This window comes from Erythrolamprus reginae, chromosome Z, assembly GCF_031021105.1.
Source record: "Erythrolamprus reginae isolate rEryReg1 chromosome Z, rEryReg1.hap1, whole genome shotgun sequence".
Lineage (NCBI taxonomy): Eukaryota > Metazoa > Chordata > Lepidosauria > Squamata > Dipsadidae > Erythrolamprus > Erythrolamprus reginae.
The window spans coordinates 107,497,035-107,515,307 of NC_091963.1; the positions used below are offsets into that span (position 1 = coordinate 107,497,035).

At 41.3% G+C, this 18,273-nt stretch overlaps 1 protein-coding gene across 1 annotated transcript; it reads right to left on the bottom strand.

The window, feature by feature from the left end:
- Positions 1–10,195: 10,195 nt before the first annotated feature.
- On the bottom strand, positions 10,196–17,791 carry LOC139175806 (keratin, type I cytoskeletal 10-like). The gene is made up of 9 exons (XM_070767092.1): positions 17,177–17,791; positions 16,290–16,372; positions 14,959–15,115; positions 13,741–13,905; positions 12,307–12,432; positions 11,933–12,156; positions 11,003–11,172; positions 10,853–10,939; positions 10,196–10,221 (listed from the first exon to the last, which is right to left on the bottom strand). The coding sequence occupies exons 1-9, from the start codon at positions 17,789–17,791 to the stop codon at positions 10,196–10,198; spliced, it is 1,653 nt and encodes a 550-aa protein (XP_070623193.1).
- Between the last annotated feature and the right edge of the window lie 482 nt (positions 17,792–18,273).

An 18,273-nucleotide genomic window follows, 5' to 3' on the forward strand; every position in this document is an offset into this window, starting at 1 on the left:
GCCTCTTAATAATTTTTGATCAGGTGCAAGAACCCAATGTTATATGGCAGAAATAAGATTTTAGTTTTCCTTTGAATCATAGAATGGAGATGCAGATCTTGGAATGGCCAAGTGTGTCTAGTGAATGCTTGAAGTAAGTTTGGAAGCAAACTTTCCATACATGGAGAAAGCAGTGGGATTGTACATACTTGGCTGGAATATAAATTGGATTGCTAGAGTGAGGGCTTTCCATTGAACAGAATCCACAAAGCAGAGGCAGAATAATAACAACAGGTTCTGCTTCTAATCTCAAACTATTTTATGGAAGATGGAATTAAGGCATCACAAAGTACAACTGTAAAAAAAATATTCTGTAGGTAATTCTAGATAACTAGCCTCCTTCCCCATCCCAATTTCACAGTGAAATTGCTTTTTTCAGATCACATATTTTCTACTTCATTTACTGATGATGAAAGAAAAGTTGTTTGAAGCGAAATCTGCATCAATTGTAAATGACCTCCCAATTTAACCTAAAACTTTGGTATACCTGCTGGTCTCTCATTTAAGTAGTAGCCAATTTACTCAGCTTGTGCATCCAGACGTGGTCAGTCATCTGCTACTTGCCTCCTCTCTTTGTGAATGTGGAGTATCTTCATAAGTAACTAAACAAATAGATTCAATCTGGTGATTTTTTTTCCCTCCAAGAAAAGTCCAAGTCTAGCTCATTGGTCTTCATGCTGATATGTCATTTGTCTGACCTAAAGGGAAATATTGTTGTCTTCTGCTGGAATCTGGCCGATATTTGCGATTTATAGTTTTATATTTTAAAATGGCTGCCAATAGATGTGGACTGACAGTATTGTGTTTGCTGCACCACCTTGTGGTGCTCAAAGCTACATGCTGTCCTAAAGCAGTGTGGGATGTTGAATGACACATAATAAGAGACATTTTGTACCTTCTGCCTCATGAAGGAAATATCTTTTAGGAGAGGGCTCATTCTCCATTTCCTGCAGGTGTCACTCTTGTATTTTCATACTAGATACCTAAGGAAAGCTGCCAATGCATTAGTCCATGATTTATCCTGATGTAGATAACAATTCATATCACTGTACCTGCAGCTTTAATTAAAATCGGATTGAAATATACTCCTTTTTCCTTTAAACAATTCATTTTTATCACTTCCCAATCAAATGTATTTTGATAAATTGGCCTGATTTTCTCCATAATCCCAGATTGTTTGTCAGTAACATTATTGTTGAATGAACCATTCAATGTATTGTAATGCAGAAATACATAACTCTGGCCCAAAGCTCTCTAAAGTTCTGATTAAAACTCCAAACCATCGAACAAGGTGTACATTTTTATTAAGTCAGGAAGGAGATAATTACATCATATTAAATCAGTGTGTCAGGGCTGACAGGAATGGAATCCAACTCAGAGGTGAACAACAAACAACAAACCTTTATTTCAGACCAATGGGACATAGAAACATAGAAGTCTGACGGCAGAAAAAGACCTCATGGTCCATCTAGTCTGCCCTTATACTATTTTTTGTATTTTATCTTAGGATGGATATATGTTTATCCCAGGCATGTTTAAATTCAGTTACTGTGGATTTATCTACCATGTCTGCTGGAAGTTTGTTCCAAGGATCTACTACTCTTTCAGTAAAATAATATTTTCTCATGTTGCTTTTGATCTTTCCCCCAACTAACTTCAGATTGTGTCCCCTTGTTCTTGTGTTCACTTTCCTATTAAAAACACTTCCCTCCTGAACCTTATTCAACCCTTTAATATATTTAAATGTTTCGATCATGTCCCCCCTTTTCCTTCTGTCCTCCAGACTATACAGATTGAGTTCATTAAGTCTTTCCTGATACGTTTTATGCTTAAGACCTTCCACCATTCTTGTAGCCCGTCTTTGGACCCGTTCAATTTTGTCAATATCTTTTTGTAGGTGAGGTCTCCAGAACTGAACACAGTATTCCAAATGTGGTCTCACCAGCATTCTATATAGCTGGATCATAATCTCCCTCTTCCTGCTTGTTATACCTCTAGCTATGCAGCCAAGCATCCTACTTGCTTTCCCTACCGCCTGACTGCACTGTTCACCCATTTTGAGACTGTCAGAAATCATTACCCCTAAATCCTTTTCTTTTGAACTATTTGCTAACACAGAACTGCCAATACAATACTCAGACTGAGGATTCCTTTTCCCCAAGTGCATTATTTTACATTTGGAAACATTAAACTGCAGTTTCCATTGCTTTGACCATTTATCTAGTAAAGCTAAATCATTTACCATATTACAGACCCCTCCAGGAATATCAACCCTATTGCACACTTTAGAGTCATCGGCAAATAGGCAAACTTTCCCTACCAAACCTTCCCCTATGTCACTCACAAACATATTAAAAAGAATAGGACCCAGAACAGACCCTTGTGGCACACCGCTTGTAACCTGACTCTGCTCAGAATACTCGCCATTAACAATAACTCTCTGATGTCTATGCTTCAGCCAGCTGCAAATCCATTGAACTATCCAGGGATTAAGTCCAATCTTCACTAATTTATCTATCAGCTCTTTATGTGGAACCATATCAAAGGCTTTGCTGAAGTCCAGGTAGGCAATATCCACGGCACCACCTTCATCCAACACCTTTGTGACATAGTCAAAGAAATCAATGAGATTAGTCTGACATGATTTGCCTTCAGTAAAGCCATGCTGATTTGGGTCCAATAAGTTATTGTTTTTTAGGTGCTGATTTATCCTCTTTTCGAGTAGAGTCTCCATCATTTTAACTACAACTGATGTCAAGCTAACTGGCCTGTAGTTACCAGCTTCTTCTCTACTGCCCTTCTTGTGAATAGGCACAACACTGGCCATTCTCCAATCCTCAGGAACTTCTCTTGTTAACAAGGATTGGTTAAACAAATCAGTCAGGGGGGTAGTAATGACAGATCTGAGTTCTTTAAGAACTCTGGGGTGGATGCCATCTGGACCCATTGCCTTATTTATCTTTAATCGTTCAAGTTCTTCTAAGACATCTGCTTCTAAGATCACTGGAGCTGAATCCGTACAGCTGGAAGCAATGCTATATCCCTCTATAGTATTATTTTGTACGGTGTCTTTTGAGAAAACTGAACAGAAGTACCTATTGAAATGGTCAGCGATCTCCTTATTCCCATTAATGCATGTATTATTCCCGGTACTAAGTTTCGTGATGCCGCAGTTTTTCTTCTTCTTATCACTAATATATCTGAAGAAGGTTTTATCCCCCTTCTTTACAGATTTGGCAATTTCTTCCTCTTTTGAGGCTTTAGCAGCATATATTATCTGTTTCGCCTCCTTCTGTCTCATTTTATACACCTCCCTATCAGCTATACTTCCAGACTCTTTATACCTCCTATAGGCAGCCTTTTTTCATTGACTATAGCCCTTACATCATTGCTAAACCAGAACAGAGGATAAGCAGCTTGACAGCTTCTTTTATACTATAGCTGTCAAATTTTGAGCCAATAACAGGGCTCCATTTTCCCGCTCACCCGCTACTTGTATCAGAGCCAATCAGGCTCCATTAGTAGCTGGCATGGTCATAACTGAGGACTTAACACATCAGTTTAATTAATACCTTATTATTAAGAAATTTTAAAAAAAGAAAATCCAAACAAAAAAATCCCCTCCTCAAAAATAATTTTTAAAAGATGGTACTGTCCATGGACTGGCGCTACTGAACTGGTTCCGTGACATTACCGTGACATCACCAGCTATGGGTTCTATGAAACTAGTGCAAAACAGGAAGAATCCAACTCTAGATCAAAGCCCTACAAAGCCCTACCAGGTTGATATGGAAACAAGAGGGAGGGTGTTTCCAGTCACAACTTCCAGTTTTTTTACTTTTTTACACACAAATCTGCAGCAGGATAACACATATTCCAGTGGTGGGATTCAAAATTTTAAAATACTGGTTATGTGGATGTGGTTTGGTGGTCGACGCCTGGTGTGGCTTGGTGGGCATGACAGCGGAAGGATACGGGTAAAATCTCCATTCTCTCCCCAGGGGAAGGTTACTGCAAAATCCCCCTTTTCTCCCAGACAGCTTTGACTTCAGAGACAGAGAGTAGATGTGGTAGAGCCAGTCAGAGGTGGCTATGGAGAGGGGTGGCATACAAATCTAATAAATAATAATAATAATTCTCCAAACTACTCAAAATTTCCACTACCAGTTCTCCAGAACTGGTCAGAATCTTCTGGAACCCACCTCTGACTTCAATCCAGAAAATGTTTATAGGTTGTCCTCAACTTACAACCATAATGGAGCCTGCCCATTATGGTTGAATGTTGTGACCATTGTAATTTGGGTTTAGAATTGGTCATAACTTTGAACAGTCACTGAGAAACCTGTATAGTGATACTTCGTCTTATGAACACCTCTTCATATGAACTTTTCGTGATATGAACCCGGTGTTTAAGATTTGTTTGCCTCTTCTTAAGAACGATTTTCAGCTTACGAAGCTGAGCCCAGGTGTGTGCGCTCTCTTACTTCTTGTGTGCTCTCTTACTGCCGCAAGGATTCCCCTGCCTTGTGACTGCCACCGCCGGGATTTCCCATTCGATTGCCGCCCGAACCAGCTGTGGAGCAAGGCGTGACCTCCAAGCAGCAGCAGCGGCGGCAAAAGATGAAGAAGAGCCAGCTGCCGGACGAGCATGCAACCGCACAGCCCAAACCTGTGGAGGAGGGGAAAAAAGCAGGCGACCCCATAGTCAGGTTGCTTCCTGTGGCTTCAAAGAGGAAGAGCACTCCTCAGCTTCTTTCTTCAGCAGGAGAAAGAGGCAGAGGCAGGCACAGAGGGCTCCAGCTTCCCAAAGCCAGGAAGAAGGAAGAGGAGTTGGTCCCGAATCCTTGTACAGGGGGCCTGGGCTAATGCACCTTCCCCACGGAGCTGCCAACGCGGGGTCGGAGAAGGCTTGTTTCTCTCACTCGCTCACTCTCCAGCCCACTACTAGGACACCATGGGGAGAAAGACCTGATGCCGGGCTTCTTTTCTCTAGGGGCTGGGAGAGACCTATCCCTTCCCCATGTGTCCAGAGAATGAAAAATGCTCCCTTGGATTAAGGCTGCCCGGATTGAAGGGAAGGCTTCTTTCTCTGGGGGCTGGGAGAGACCTATCTCTTCCCCAAATGTGTCCAGAGAATGAAAAATGCTCCCTTGGATTCAGGCTGCCCGGATCAAAGGGAAGGCTTCTTTCCCTGGGGGCTGGGAGAGACCTATCCCTTCCCCAAGTGTCCAGAGAATGGAAAACGCTCCCTTGGATTCAGGCTGCCTGGATCAAAGGGAAGGATGCTTTTCTCTGGGGCTGGGAGAGACCTATCCGTTCCCCCATTGTCTTTTCTCTCTGGGCTGAATCCAAGGGAGCAGTTTCCATTCTCTAGACGCTGGGGGAACACATTTTGGCAGCGAGATGGGGGCAATCCCCTTTTGCCTGCCGCTTCCTCGGCTCCCCGCTTTTTTTTTCCTAATGGGTTTGCACGCATTATTCGCTTTTTCATTGATTTCTATGGGAAAAATTGTTTCATCTTACGAACTTTTCACCTTACGAACCTCATCCCGGAACCAATTAAGTTCGTAAGACGAGGTATTACTGTATATGAATACTCAGAGTTCTTAACAATGGACCTTTACAGTTCTGGAAATTTCCCAGGTTGCTGAAAGGCTACAAAAATAGCTCAAAACATGAATGAATGAAATTAAAGCCGTCTGCATCACCACCACCATCATAATCAACATCATAATCTACTACTAGTAGTAATAGTACCACCCCCACTACTACTACTACTACATCTTGTTCCGTTTCTCTCTTCCCTATCCCCACAAGTTATGCCATGTCATGTACTCAAACTAGGCTAAGTGGGATTAGGTCTGATGAGTATTTAGATGCAAGGAAATCTCAGACCAGTGTCAAATAGTATCCCAGAAGGAAGCAACTGCAAACTGTTGCCAAAAATCTTACATGGCTGTACATGAAGTTTTCAAAAATGAAGTTTCATTTATTATTGAAGCATTTCATATTTTAAAAACAAGAAGGGAAAGTATGCATCTGTGTGACTGGATTTAATAATAAGTTAAAGAGCCTTGATGGTGCAGTCGTTAGAATGCTGTAGAAAGCAGTCAGCAGGCTTCTTCTGCTGACTGGTGGCTGACTGCAGTTTGGCAATTCAAATCCCACCAGGCTCAAGGTTGACTCAGCTTTCCATCCAAGATGGGTAAAACGAGGACCCAAATTGTTGAGGGCCATATGCTAACTCTGTAAACTGCTTAGAGAAGGCTGTAAAGTATTGTAAAGAGTCTACGGAGACGGGTGGCATACAAATCCAATACATTATTATTATTATTATTATTATTATTATTATTATTATTATTATTGTTATTATATAAATCTTATTGCTATTGCTAAAAGACTGCACTTTTTAATACATTAACAGTGTCTGGATCTTCTTTCTACCTTTGAGGTTTTAGGTTATTTTAATTACTATTAAGTATAATCATACTATCACTGATGTGTTGTCCCCCCCCTCCATATAATGTACCACCAATAAAACTTTCAACAATAACAACAATCAAGAAATGGGATTGTAAGATTTGATCTACCGTATTTTCCGGCGTATAAGACGACTTTTTAACCCCTGAAAATCTTTTCCAAAGTGGGGGGTCGTCTTGTACGCCAGATATAGGACAGTGGCGCCTATTTGCGATGGCTGGGAGGGGTGAGAACACCGCCTCCCAGCTGGGCGAGCCTGAGCCGAGCGCAGGCCCGCCCACACGCTGCCTTTGGCAGCACAAGCGTGCCTGTCCGGCCGGGGAAGAATCGCCCCGGCCGGACCTCAGTTTCAGCTGGGGGGGGCGAGAACACTGCCTCCCAGCTGGGCGAGCCTGAGCGGAGCGCAGGCTCGCCCACACGCTGCCTGTCCGGCCGGGGAAGAATCGCCCCGGCCGGACGTCAGTTTCAGCTGGGGGGGGGCGAGAACACCGCCTCCCAGCTGGGCGAGCCTGAGCGGAGCGCAGGCTCGCCCACACGCTGCCTGTCCGGCCGGGGAAGAATCGCCCCGGCCGGATGTCAGTTTCAGCTGGGGGGGCGAGAACACCGCCTCCCAGCTGGGCGAGCCTGTGCAAAGCGCAGGCTCGCCCACACGCCGCCGTCTGTGCCTCGGTTCCGTAGCTCCGCCTCACAGCTGCCGCTGCTGAGAGAAAAAAAGAGGGAGAGAGGGGGGGAGAGAAAGAGATAGCAAGAGAGGGAGAGAGAGGGTGGGTTAGCAACAGAGGGACAGAGAGAAAGAGAGAGGGGGGATAGCAACAGAGGGAGAAAGAGAAGGAGAGAGAGAGAAAGAGAGAGGGAGAGGGGGGCAGAAAGAGAAAGAAAGAGATAGCAAGAGAGGGAGAGAGAGAAAGAGAGATGGAGATAGGGGGAGAGAAAGAGATAGCAAAAGAGGGAGAGAGAAAGAGAGGGGGGAGAGAAAGAGATAGCAAGAGAGGGAGACAGGGGGTTAGCAAGAGAGGGACAGAGAGAAAGAGGGGGGATAGCAACAGAGGGAGAGAGAGAAAGAGAGAGGGAGAGAGGGGGGAAAGAAAGAGAGAAAGAGATAGCAAGAGAGGGAGAGAGAGAAAGTGAGAGTGGGGATAGCAACAGAGGGAGAGAGAGAGAAAGAGAGAGGGAGAGAGAGGGGGGTTAGCAAGAGAGGGACAGAGAGAAAGAGAGAGGGGGGATAGCAACAGAGGGAGAAAGAGAAGGAGAGAGAGAGAAAGAGAGAGGGAGAGGGGGGCAGAAAGAGAAGGAAAGAGATAGCAAGAGAGGGAGAGGGAGAAAGAGAGATGGAGAGAGGGGGAGAGAAAGAGATAGCAAGAGAGGGAGAGAGAAAGAGAGAGGGGGGAGAGAAAGAGATAGCAAGAGAGGGAGACAGGGGGTTAGCAAGAGAGGGACAGAGAGAAAGACAGGGGGTATAGCAACAGAGGGAGAGAGAGAAAGAGACAGGGAGAGAGGGGGGAAGAGAGAAAGAGATAGCAAGAGAGGCAGAGAGAGAAAGAGAGAGGGGGGATAGCAACAGAGGGAGAGAGAGAAAGAGAGAGGGAGAGAGGGGGGAAAGAAAGAGAGAAAGAGATAGCAAGAGAGGGAGAGAGAGAAAGAGAGAGGGAGAGAAAGAGATGGCAAGAGAGGGAGAGAGAGAGGGAGAGAGGGGAGACAGAAAGAGAGAGAAAGAGATAGTAAGAGAAGGAGAGAGAGGGGGAGAGAAAGAGAGAAAGCAAAAAAAAGAGAGAAAGAGAGATAGCAAGAGAGAAAGAGAGGGAGAGAGAGGGGTAGAGAGAAAGACTTTGATCATTTCCCCAGGTATTTTTGTACCTACTTGACCAACATTATTAGTGGTTGCAAAATTGAATGTATGAACTTGTTCATTTCAATAAAAAGAGCCAGGGAAATGATTGAATGTTAAACTGGATGCATTTATTTCTGCCTGTTTGTATTTGTTCTTATGTTTAACCATTGAAAATGTACTTTTCCTCCAAAAAGAATCATCTTTTCATATTTCTTAGGCAACATTTTAAAATAACTTTAAAAGCTGAGGTCATATTATTCACCCTGCTCTGTATCATAGCACACTGCACAGTACTGAAAATTGGCAGGGTCACTAATTAAACCCGACAAGTTAAAATCTGTTTAAGTGACATTGCAAGAGGATAAAGACAGAAAGTGCGGAAAGAGGAAAAAATGGATGGGCTGTTTGGATTGCCATATCATGATATCACATACAGATTCTCATTCCATAATAGATTCTCACATAGGTGTCAGCATGCTGCATGTTAGACTGAAAGATACCTACAGAATAGATGGTAGGAGAAAGGAAAATAGCCAGGTTCACCTTTTTGTGTTGACAAATTATGATGAGTTATAATAATAAACTTAATTGTGGTGAGGAGAAATATGAGAGGCAGACAAGACAGATAGACAGAGACATATGGAGAGATAGACAGAAGAGTGCTCCCACTTGGCTCTCTCTCTCTCTAAATAATTCATTCATAATTTTAACAATAAGATCTTCATCATTAGTAATTAAAATATTGTGTTATCATGTTCAGAAATGATTTTTTTCTCAATGCAAGTACATCATAGACCTAGACTCAGTTTTTGACAGTCAGAAGAGGGGTAGTCTTATACGGCGAGTATATCTCAAATTCTATATTTTAACTGGAAAAGTTAGGGGGTCGTCTTATACACCCAGTCGTCTTATACGCCGGAAAATACAGTATTTCTTCTCAAAGAAATGAATGAATACTTTAGACTTCAACATTCAGAATCACAGTGGTGAAGACTTATAGTCCATTTTATGTTGTCAAAATATATATTTATTGATAATTATCTTGTCCCTAGATGGAGGCACAATTTCAGATTTTTGTAAAGTAATTTTTACTGTTGGTAGAAAATTAGCAATACTTTTTCCTCTGTAAAAAATAATAAAATCCCACAGTTGCTTGATAATCCCACAGTTACTTGATGAGATGAGTAGTATATGAACTTAACATTTTTTTTTAAAAGAAGTTCTGTTCCTTCAGATAGAAATGGGAATTGTTAAAAAAAAAAATTGCAATCCTTAATTACACATAAACAGTCATGTAACTTCCAACCAGACATACTTTGTTAATGCGTAACTTGCCAATGTATAATTTCAAATATAAATTGCATTTTGTAATGATTGCTTTAATTCTAAAAACTGCCTCTAGCAGAGTTTCATTTTGTCAGTTGAAAAGTATGATGGATTGCTTTAAAAAGGGTATTAATTCTCTCTGTGAGTGGAGATTTGCAAAGCCATTTATAAAGTCTGGACCACATCTATAGACTAGTTATACTAATTAAATACTTGCATGGCAAAAATAACAAGAGACACTTTTTTTTGATTGCAACAAGCAGCAACAGAGCTTTATTGGACAATATTCATCAGCATCAAAAGCTAAAGGACAGTCACAAATGAACTGAAGAAAAAGAAAGCATATCCTCCAAGAAAGTGCTTTAAAGAGGGGATGACACAAGAATTAAGAGAAACTGCGAAATCTTTTGTGATGGTCATTGACATAGAAATGGGTGAGCTTTATGCAGAAAATTTATGCAGAGAATTTGAGCAGATGTGATCTTTTCTGATCATAGAAATTCTTGGAGGAATTTGCAAGTATCAGTCACAAGATTTTCTTCCGTGTCCTGTTGAAAAAGACAAGAGTGGGAAAAATGAATCTATGAGAAAATTGACAGATATAAACAACAAGCAATGAGAGGCAAAACTCGGGGGGGTTAGGGTTGGTGGTGAAATATATTTTCTAAAGACCAGGACAAAGTATAATCCCTGCAAAGACTTCCTTTATCCTAATAGAATGAAATAAACAACCAAAAACCCATTTGAGATTATGGGTTTATATTACTTTAAATATTTTTAAAAGTTACTGAAAAAGAATAGCATTTGAGATTCTGAACAGCAGCAAATATTATGAAATTCATTTAAATTAAAGTCTCTTGTAACTTTCTGGAAAAATTGGTAAGCTGTTTTAGGGAGTTAGTAAGATACAGAGGCTACATTATTTGCAAACCAAATGATACACAATTTGTTAGCATGCCAAACAACTGCATAGATAATGTTCAGATGCAGCAGGGTAATTTTCTGGCATTCCTATTTTTGATTTTCCTTAGTTAACCAGATTCTACATACTTTCCCCACTTTTATAAAAAGAAACATGCCAAATCTAAAGTCACCTTTAATGATTAACATTATTCTTTCCCTCAAGCAGAAAAAAAACAAAAACAACAACAACAACATGGTGGTCACGGTAATTCTCACCTGTTTTGCAAACCTGGGAATGAGAAGACGTAGGATAGCACTGAGGACGTGAAGAAATTCCTCCTCCAATGTGTCCTCCACCAATGCCTCCTCCTCCTACACAGACGCCTCCGCCGCTGATGCTCCCTCCGCTGATACCTCCGCCTACACAAACACCTCCTCCACCGAGGCTTCCTCCACTGACACCTCCGCCTACACAAACACCTCCTCCACCAAGGCTTCCTCCACTGACACCTCCGCCTACACAAACACCTCCTCCGCTGATGCTTCCTCCACCTCTTCTACCACCTCCAAGTCCTCCTCCATATCCTCCTGAGCCACTGGAAAAAGAGAAATATGATCCCTTATAATATATTTCTAAAATAATGATAATCAATCCATCAGCCCATAATAGAAACTCTTAATCAGGGGGAAAATCAACATCCCTCAAATAAATTAGCTATTATGACTTTAGCATCAAGCTCAGTAATACAACTATAATTTAAGATGGGAAAGAATTCTATCTGAATTCTAGGAGATCAGCTCCTAGCTGGCTTTGTCAATGCTTGTCTAGATGTACTAGAGGTCTAAGTCAATTCAAGGCAATGTTGTAGATTTGTTTGCTATAGTTATTCATCACCTCTTTCCTTCTTAGTTTACAGACTTTCTTTGGGCATTATATCTTAGAGTTCCCATCTTCTAAATAGATTGCATAATCTCTGTTTCTAGTCCTGTTTTTTCCAGTGACACTTAATACTACTGAATTTCAATCCACAGGGAAACCAGCAAAACTGGAGTTTCAGTACAACTCAACTCTACCCTTCTTGGCTTCCCTATGAACTGAAATTCTACAGTAAATTACTTTATTCTAGAAGCACTGGTAGCTTCTGATAAAAGAAGTCACTGAAGCAATGTCAGTAAGATTTGTATTAAGGTTATGGAGAATGCTCAAAAGCTTAGTATATCATGACACCCTTAAAGGGCTGGAACCATTCAGGAGATACTTGTGATTTAATGATAAATGATTATCAAGCTTTGTTCAAGAGCACAGAGCATAACGTCTGTCTGTTCACAATTTTCTACATTTCCTAGTCAACATACATGTCTTGCTGCCCTTCCTCAAGCAATCGGCGGTATTGACAGATTTCTTGTTCCAGACGGGTTTTGATGCCAAGGAGCAGCTGATATTCTTGATTCTGACTTTCAATCTCACACCGGATGCTACCCAATTCTCCTTCCACTGGCTCAATCATAGCCTGAATCTGTTGTAGCTGCATGTTGTAGCGACGTTCTGTATCCTCCAGATTGGTTTGCATAGATTGAATCTGAAAATAAAAATGCAACACATAGGGTGGGCTCTTCAGGAAAATGCTGAGGTTCCTTTACCAGAAGGACATGGAGAATGGAAATATTTAGTTACTAGACAGTCATTTGAGGGTTGCTGTCTCTAATATGTTCCGCATGCTGCTACATACCATGCTGATTTGAGACTGGAGCTCAATCTCAAGGGTTTGGTATTCTCTTCTCAGTTCTGAAAGTTGATGGTTGCATGAAGTTACCTCCTGATCACTTGAACTCATTTGTTGGCGAACCTCTTCCATCTAAAAGATACAAAGGAATAAAAATAAGAAAAAAGACGAAGGCAATGGAGGCGGCATGAAAAATTGGGAGGAGTGGCAGTGGAACTAAGGAGTCTTCTAAAAATACCTGATTCATCCTAATAGGCTAGTCCCATGATGGAGAAGCTATGGCTTGCATGAAACAGATGGCATGTGGAGACATATCAGTGGGCACGCAAGTTGTTGTCCTATGTCAGCTCCAGCGGGCATATGCAGGCTGGCTGGCTGTTTTTAGGCCTTGTTTTGGTAAATTTCACTCTACTAAAGCCTCCTGAAGCCTGGGGACAGCAAAAAATGGCCCAAGGGCCCAAACTTCCAGTTGGGCTGAAAAAAGGCCCAAACAAACTTCCAGTTGGGCTGTTTTTGCTGTCCCAAGGCTTCAGGGAAGCCTCCTGAAGCATGGGGAGAATGAAAACAGCCCAATTGGACATTTCATTTCCGAACTTCTTTTTGGTCATGTTTCGCTATTCCTAGGCTTCAGCAGTCCATTGTGAATCCTTTGAGCATGCACAGAGGGCAGCACAGGGGTTGTGCACATACATTTTTGGCACACGAGCCAAAAAATCTTCGCCATCACAAGCCTAGTCTATTTCTTTCTTTCTCCAAAACCCTTCTCCTTCCATAGCCCCTCTTTCATGGCCTCTACTCTATTGCACTGCTCCAACTGCACAACCCTTCAATGGGACTGGATTGCATGTGTTGCTTGAGGGATGGGATGGGAAAGGGGTTATTGTTGTTGTTTTCTCCTTATTTATGTGTTTTCATGAATTGAGCTATTACTATCAATGATATGTTGATCTGGTCCTTTCAAGCTGTTCTTATGTTAAGAATTATGCTAATCACTTCTTTCTCACCACCTGCAATTTCAGACATTTTTGTTGAACTCTGACTCCCATATTTTCGGCTTTTTAGCTCCCATTTCTCCAACCTTGTTCAGATTACTTCTAGGATGTCTTGGGGATGTACAAATAGATTTTTAGCTATTTCTTGCAACCTGCAACTGGGGCTTCTGCTAGAGCCTTGCAATCAAAGCCTACAAAATATTTCTATATGCTGCTGGTGGTGGATAAAAAGTGTTTACATTTTCTGACCTTGAGTACCATTTGTTGGGGGTCAAGGGAAAGGGAGGGTTTTGCCTTCTCTTTCTACTCAATATCCCCATGTACAATTGGTGGTCCACTGTGTGACACAGAATGCTGGACTCGATGGGCTTTGGCCTGATTCAGCATGGATCTTCTTATGTTCTTATCACTGGAAGATGACCAGGCTGCTTATCTATATTTCACTTGCCTTGCTTTCATACCAGGATTCAACCTCTTTTCGGTTTTGTTCAATGATGTTTTCATATTCACACCGGAGCTGATCTAAACGTTGTTTCAAGTCTTGTCCAGGGGCAGCATTCACTTCAACACTGACATCCCCATGGCCTCTCTGGCCTCGGAGTCCTCTCAGGGTCTGCAGCAATGGGGAAGAAGACATGAATCATGAGAAACTGACACTAAAAAGCATTTTATGGGCAGAATAACCTGATTTATAATGTAATGATTTATAATGATTTATAATAGCCTGATTTATAATATAATTTATAATGTAAGAAAACCCAAAACAGATAAGATAGTTTTACATTTCTTTTGCATGAAAGACAATATTTTTATGACATTGCCTGGCATACATTTATTTTGTAATCCAGATCCGTATATGGACAATATAACTTCTTATAGTTCCATGATTTCTTCAATCCACCTTTCCTCTATGAGTTCCTGCATGAAATGCAAAAGGACTTAACATGCTTTTGGATACTATGTAAACATATTATTGAAAAACAGACTACGTGATGTTTGTTCTCAGCAGTAAGCAATATTTTTATTTTCTCACGTATGGGCCCTTTGAGTTACTCATACTCACTGTGGCAACAGTTTTGTGAATGTTCAAGCCACAATCTGCTCCCCAAATTCTGAATTTGCCTACTGAACCAAAATTCCAGTTGACTTCATTGTTTACCTTTTCCATTCATGCTCTAAACATCTCATGATCTTTTATAAGACATCCCATTATAATTTATTTCAAATGGTTGGCTCATGTTGCCTTTACTATACTGCACCAAAAACCCAGGGATTTTCCCAAGTTTTCCCCCTCCCTCTTTCTCTCTCTGTCTCTTTCTCTCCATCTTCCCGTATGGGAGGAAAAAAATGAGGAAGTAGGTCTATAAAAGGTGGAAATATGAAATTTGGTGAGAAGGTAGAGTGCTACATCTTCACAAAATGAAGGACAAGGTGTCCCTTGAAAGATATTGTTTACTGCATTCTTTTCGGCTGGGAATTGTTTTGACTGACTCTTTACTACAGAAGCATTGCCTGGCCTAAGATACATCAAGGAAAAGTCATGAAATATTTTTGGGTGTCATTCAGTTCATTCTTCGAATTTTGTTCTCAAACAAACTGGGTGGTAGATGGCCTATTATCCAAAAAGTTAGGGTCAGAAGCTCTGAATGTCCACTGGTGCTCTTACCTCCTCATGATTCTTCTTCAAGCATATCAGTTCTTCTTTGAGGGATTCAAATTGCATTTCCAGATCTGACTTGGCATGAGTGAGTTGATCCAAGAGTGGGCGTAATCCATTAATGTCAGCTTCCACATTCCGAAGGAGACCAGCTTCAGTGTTATATCTATTCCACAGGAGAGTTTTACAGGAAATATCATGATTACCACATATGCACAAAGTCTACCAAAAAACAAAACCTCTTGAGAAAACGTCAACAATCCCTCTGTTCTGCCTGACTGGCTCAGCAATGTGTAATAGTCCAATGAAAAGAAATCAAACACACACGTGCTTTGCTAAGCAGCAAACTTGTATTAGATAAACATAAATAGCTGACTCAAAAAACAATTCTTAATGTCCGAAAAACAATGCAAGGCTTACTTCAGCTGCATACAAAAAAAAAACCCACAGGGAAAAACAAACAAAGACAACCTGGAATGAACAAAGACATTTCAGGAGTCCTTTTGAATCTTTGGAAGCAACCAGCAAGTCCCAGAGTTTTCACCTCCCACTTGTCTGACAAAGCTGGGTTGAAAACTCCAACGGTACAGAAACTTCGAGCAGGAACCACAAAACAACACAGATAAACAGCCACAGTTTGCCTTGGCCCCTGTTCCCTTTTTATCCCTTTAGCCCTCATTAAGGGAACCACACCCAGCCCAGGTGCTCCTATCATGATTTATAATACTTCTTAAAGCGATCCCTTCTTTGCAAAGCTCTTCGGTTACATAAATCAATATATTGCTCTGCAGACGAACTGAGCGAGGACAAACTGTCCGAGGGACTGCAGGCCAAATCCCCTGGGCTGTCTGCTGAATCCTCCTGGCTGTCTGCCACATCTTCCTGGCTGTCTGCCACATCTTCCTGGCTGTCTGCCACATCTTCCTGGCTGTTAGCCAGGCTTTTACATTCACTTTGTGCCGTGTCTCTCCCATCTGTGGGAGCAACGGCTGGCCCAGGCCCAAACACAACACCCTCAAAGTACCATGAAGAGTGAAGATGCTCAGAGATTACTGAAGACTATGTGTTTATTTAAAGAGTAAATAGAAGATATGGAAAAACAGGGAAGAAAGGGAATGAAATGGAGTCTCTTCCCCAAAAAAAGCACTTTAAGATGGACACATTTTGAAAAGGAACACTTCACACTATTTGATTGTGCGAAACATGTGGGAACCTTTGAATTGTGTGATTACTGTCTACTTGGAGTTTGTAATCAAGAAAGTGGTGTGTCCCTTCCTCAGGTAGAATCACTGAGTGCAGCAAAGTTAGAAGGAAGCAAGTGAGAAGTGAATCATACTCACTTCAACTTAAAATCTTCAGCAGTCATCCTGGTGTTATCTATATTCAGCAGAATTTTGTTATAATCATCTGTTTCAGCAATCAGCTGGAAATGATTAAATAATAGAGATGTTTATGATACAGTAATAAGTAAAATGGTATGATTATTTTTATTGTTTGTTACAACTGATGTTGAAATACCTGGTTTCCATTTGTCTGTAAGATTACATTATAAGAGATGTGAAATCTGAAAAGATAACACTTCGTTCTTCTGTTTTTCTTATCCCACTATTTGTTTGCTTGATATTAGTTCTATTTATTAGTCCTGATTTTATGCATATCTAATTGCGTTTTGCTAATATTTAAAAGTATGACCTCCTGCATCTATGCACCAACATTATTTAGTTTTTCTGGATGAAATCCATTTTACTTCAAAAGGAAGAATCACTGATGACCAACCAACTCTACAGGGATTTGATGTTCTAAGTATGAACTAGGGAATACACATACTTGAATCAATGCCTAGATGGAGATTCTGTGTACTACAGGTGGATTCATTTATATTGGTGTTATCTTTTCTTCTCATTAGCTTTTTTTCTGTACAGTAATATAGGAAGGAGGCAGAATATGATTGATTTTTATTTTCATTAATTTAGAGAAGTTGTAGATTGTGAAGAATTAAATTAACATTAGTGTGCAGTGAACAAGTAATGTAAGATTAAACTTTATGCTTATTTACAAAATGGTTCTTTCTATCTCATCTCCTACAGTATTGATCTCTCTTTATATCTTCTTGACATTTCTCCTTCCATATTCTCTTTCATTTCTATGGGCCTTCCCACTTCATCTTTTACATGGATGGCATTAACGCAGCAATCTAACTTATTATAATGACAGATTGCATACATACCTCATTGTAGAGTTGGTCAATTTCTTGGTAATAGTGACTATAGTCCTTGTCTGGTCCAATATCACCATGCTTCTGATACCATTCTTTGATCCAGATCTCAAGCTGGCAATTTTCATCTTCCAGTCTTTTCACCTGGTCCAGATAATTAGCCAGGCGATCATTAAGATTTTGCATGGTTGCCTTTTCGTTGCTGGAGAGGAGACCTCCATCCCCACCACCAAAGCTACCACTGCTGAATGGGTAGCCGGTACCACCACCATAGCTGCCACTGCCATAACTGCCGCCACCATAGCTGCCACCGCCATAGCAAACACCACCATAACCACTTCCCCCATAGCCACCATAGCTTCCACCGCCATAGCTTCCACCACCATAGCTTCCACCACCATAGCTTCCACCACCATAGCAGCTCCCTCCATAGCTTATTCTTCCCCTACTAATCTTCCCGCAGCTACCGCTGCTGAAGCCACCTCCTCCATATCCACTCCGGGATCCTCCGTAACATTTTCCAGAAAGTCCTCTTGAGGACCCTGAGGATGTAATCTTGATGCTGCTTCCACCACTGATCCTGCCACCACCAATACTGCTTCCACCACCCTTAGTGCCACAACTCATGGTGATTTAGATTTAGAATCCAAATCTTAGAAAAGCCCCACTTTAGCTGCACCGACTGCTACTGGAATTCCAATTGTAATTCTTCATCCCAGTTGCCCTTATTTATATCTCCCATGGAGGGTGTTTCTACAAAGGCTGTTCTTGATCCCTCCCGTGGTATTTGCCAATCCCTTTGTTTATGTCAAGATTTATCTCCCTATGGGAGAGGTTTTTTAAAAAGTTATCAAAGGCAATTAGCTGGCTTTGTTATTCCCACATAAATTGTAAGTAATGATAAGGCTATAGCTGCATATTCAGCCTTGTATTTTGCTAATTTCTCCTGTATGTTACAACTTTTTTCTTCCAGGCACATCATCATCTTTGGCAGTGAAGGAAAGGGCCTTCATAAGTCTTTACATGAAAGGAAAAGGCTGAATTTGGCTTCTTCTGGTCATCCTTGAACAGAGTAGTTGTTCTTACTGATGATCTGTTGAAATCAGTGG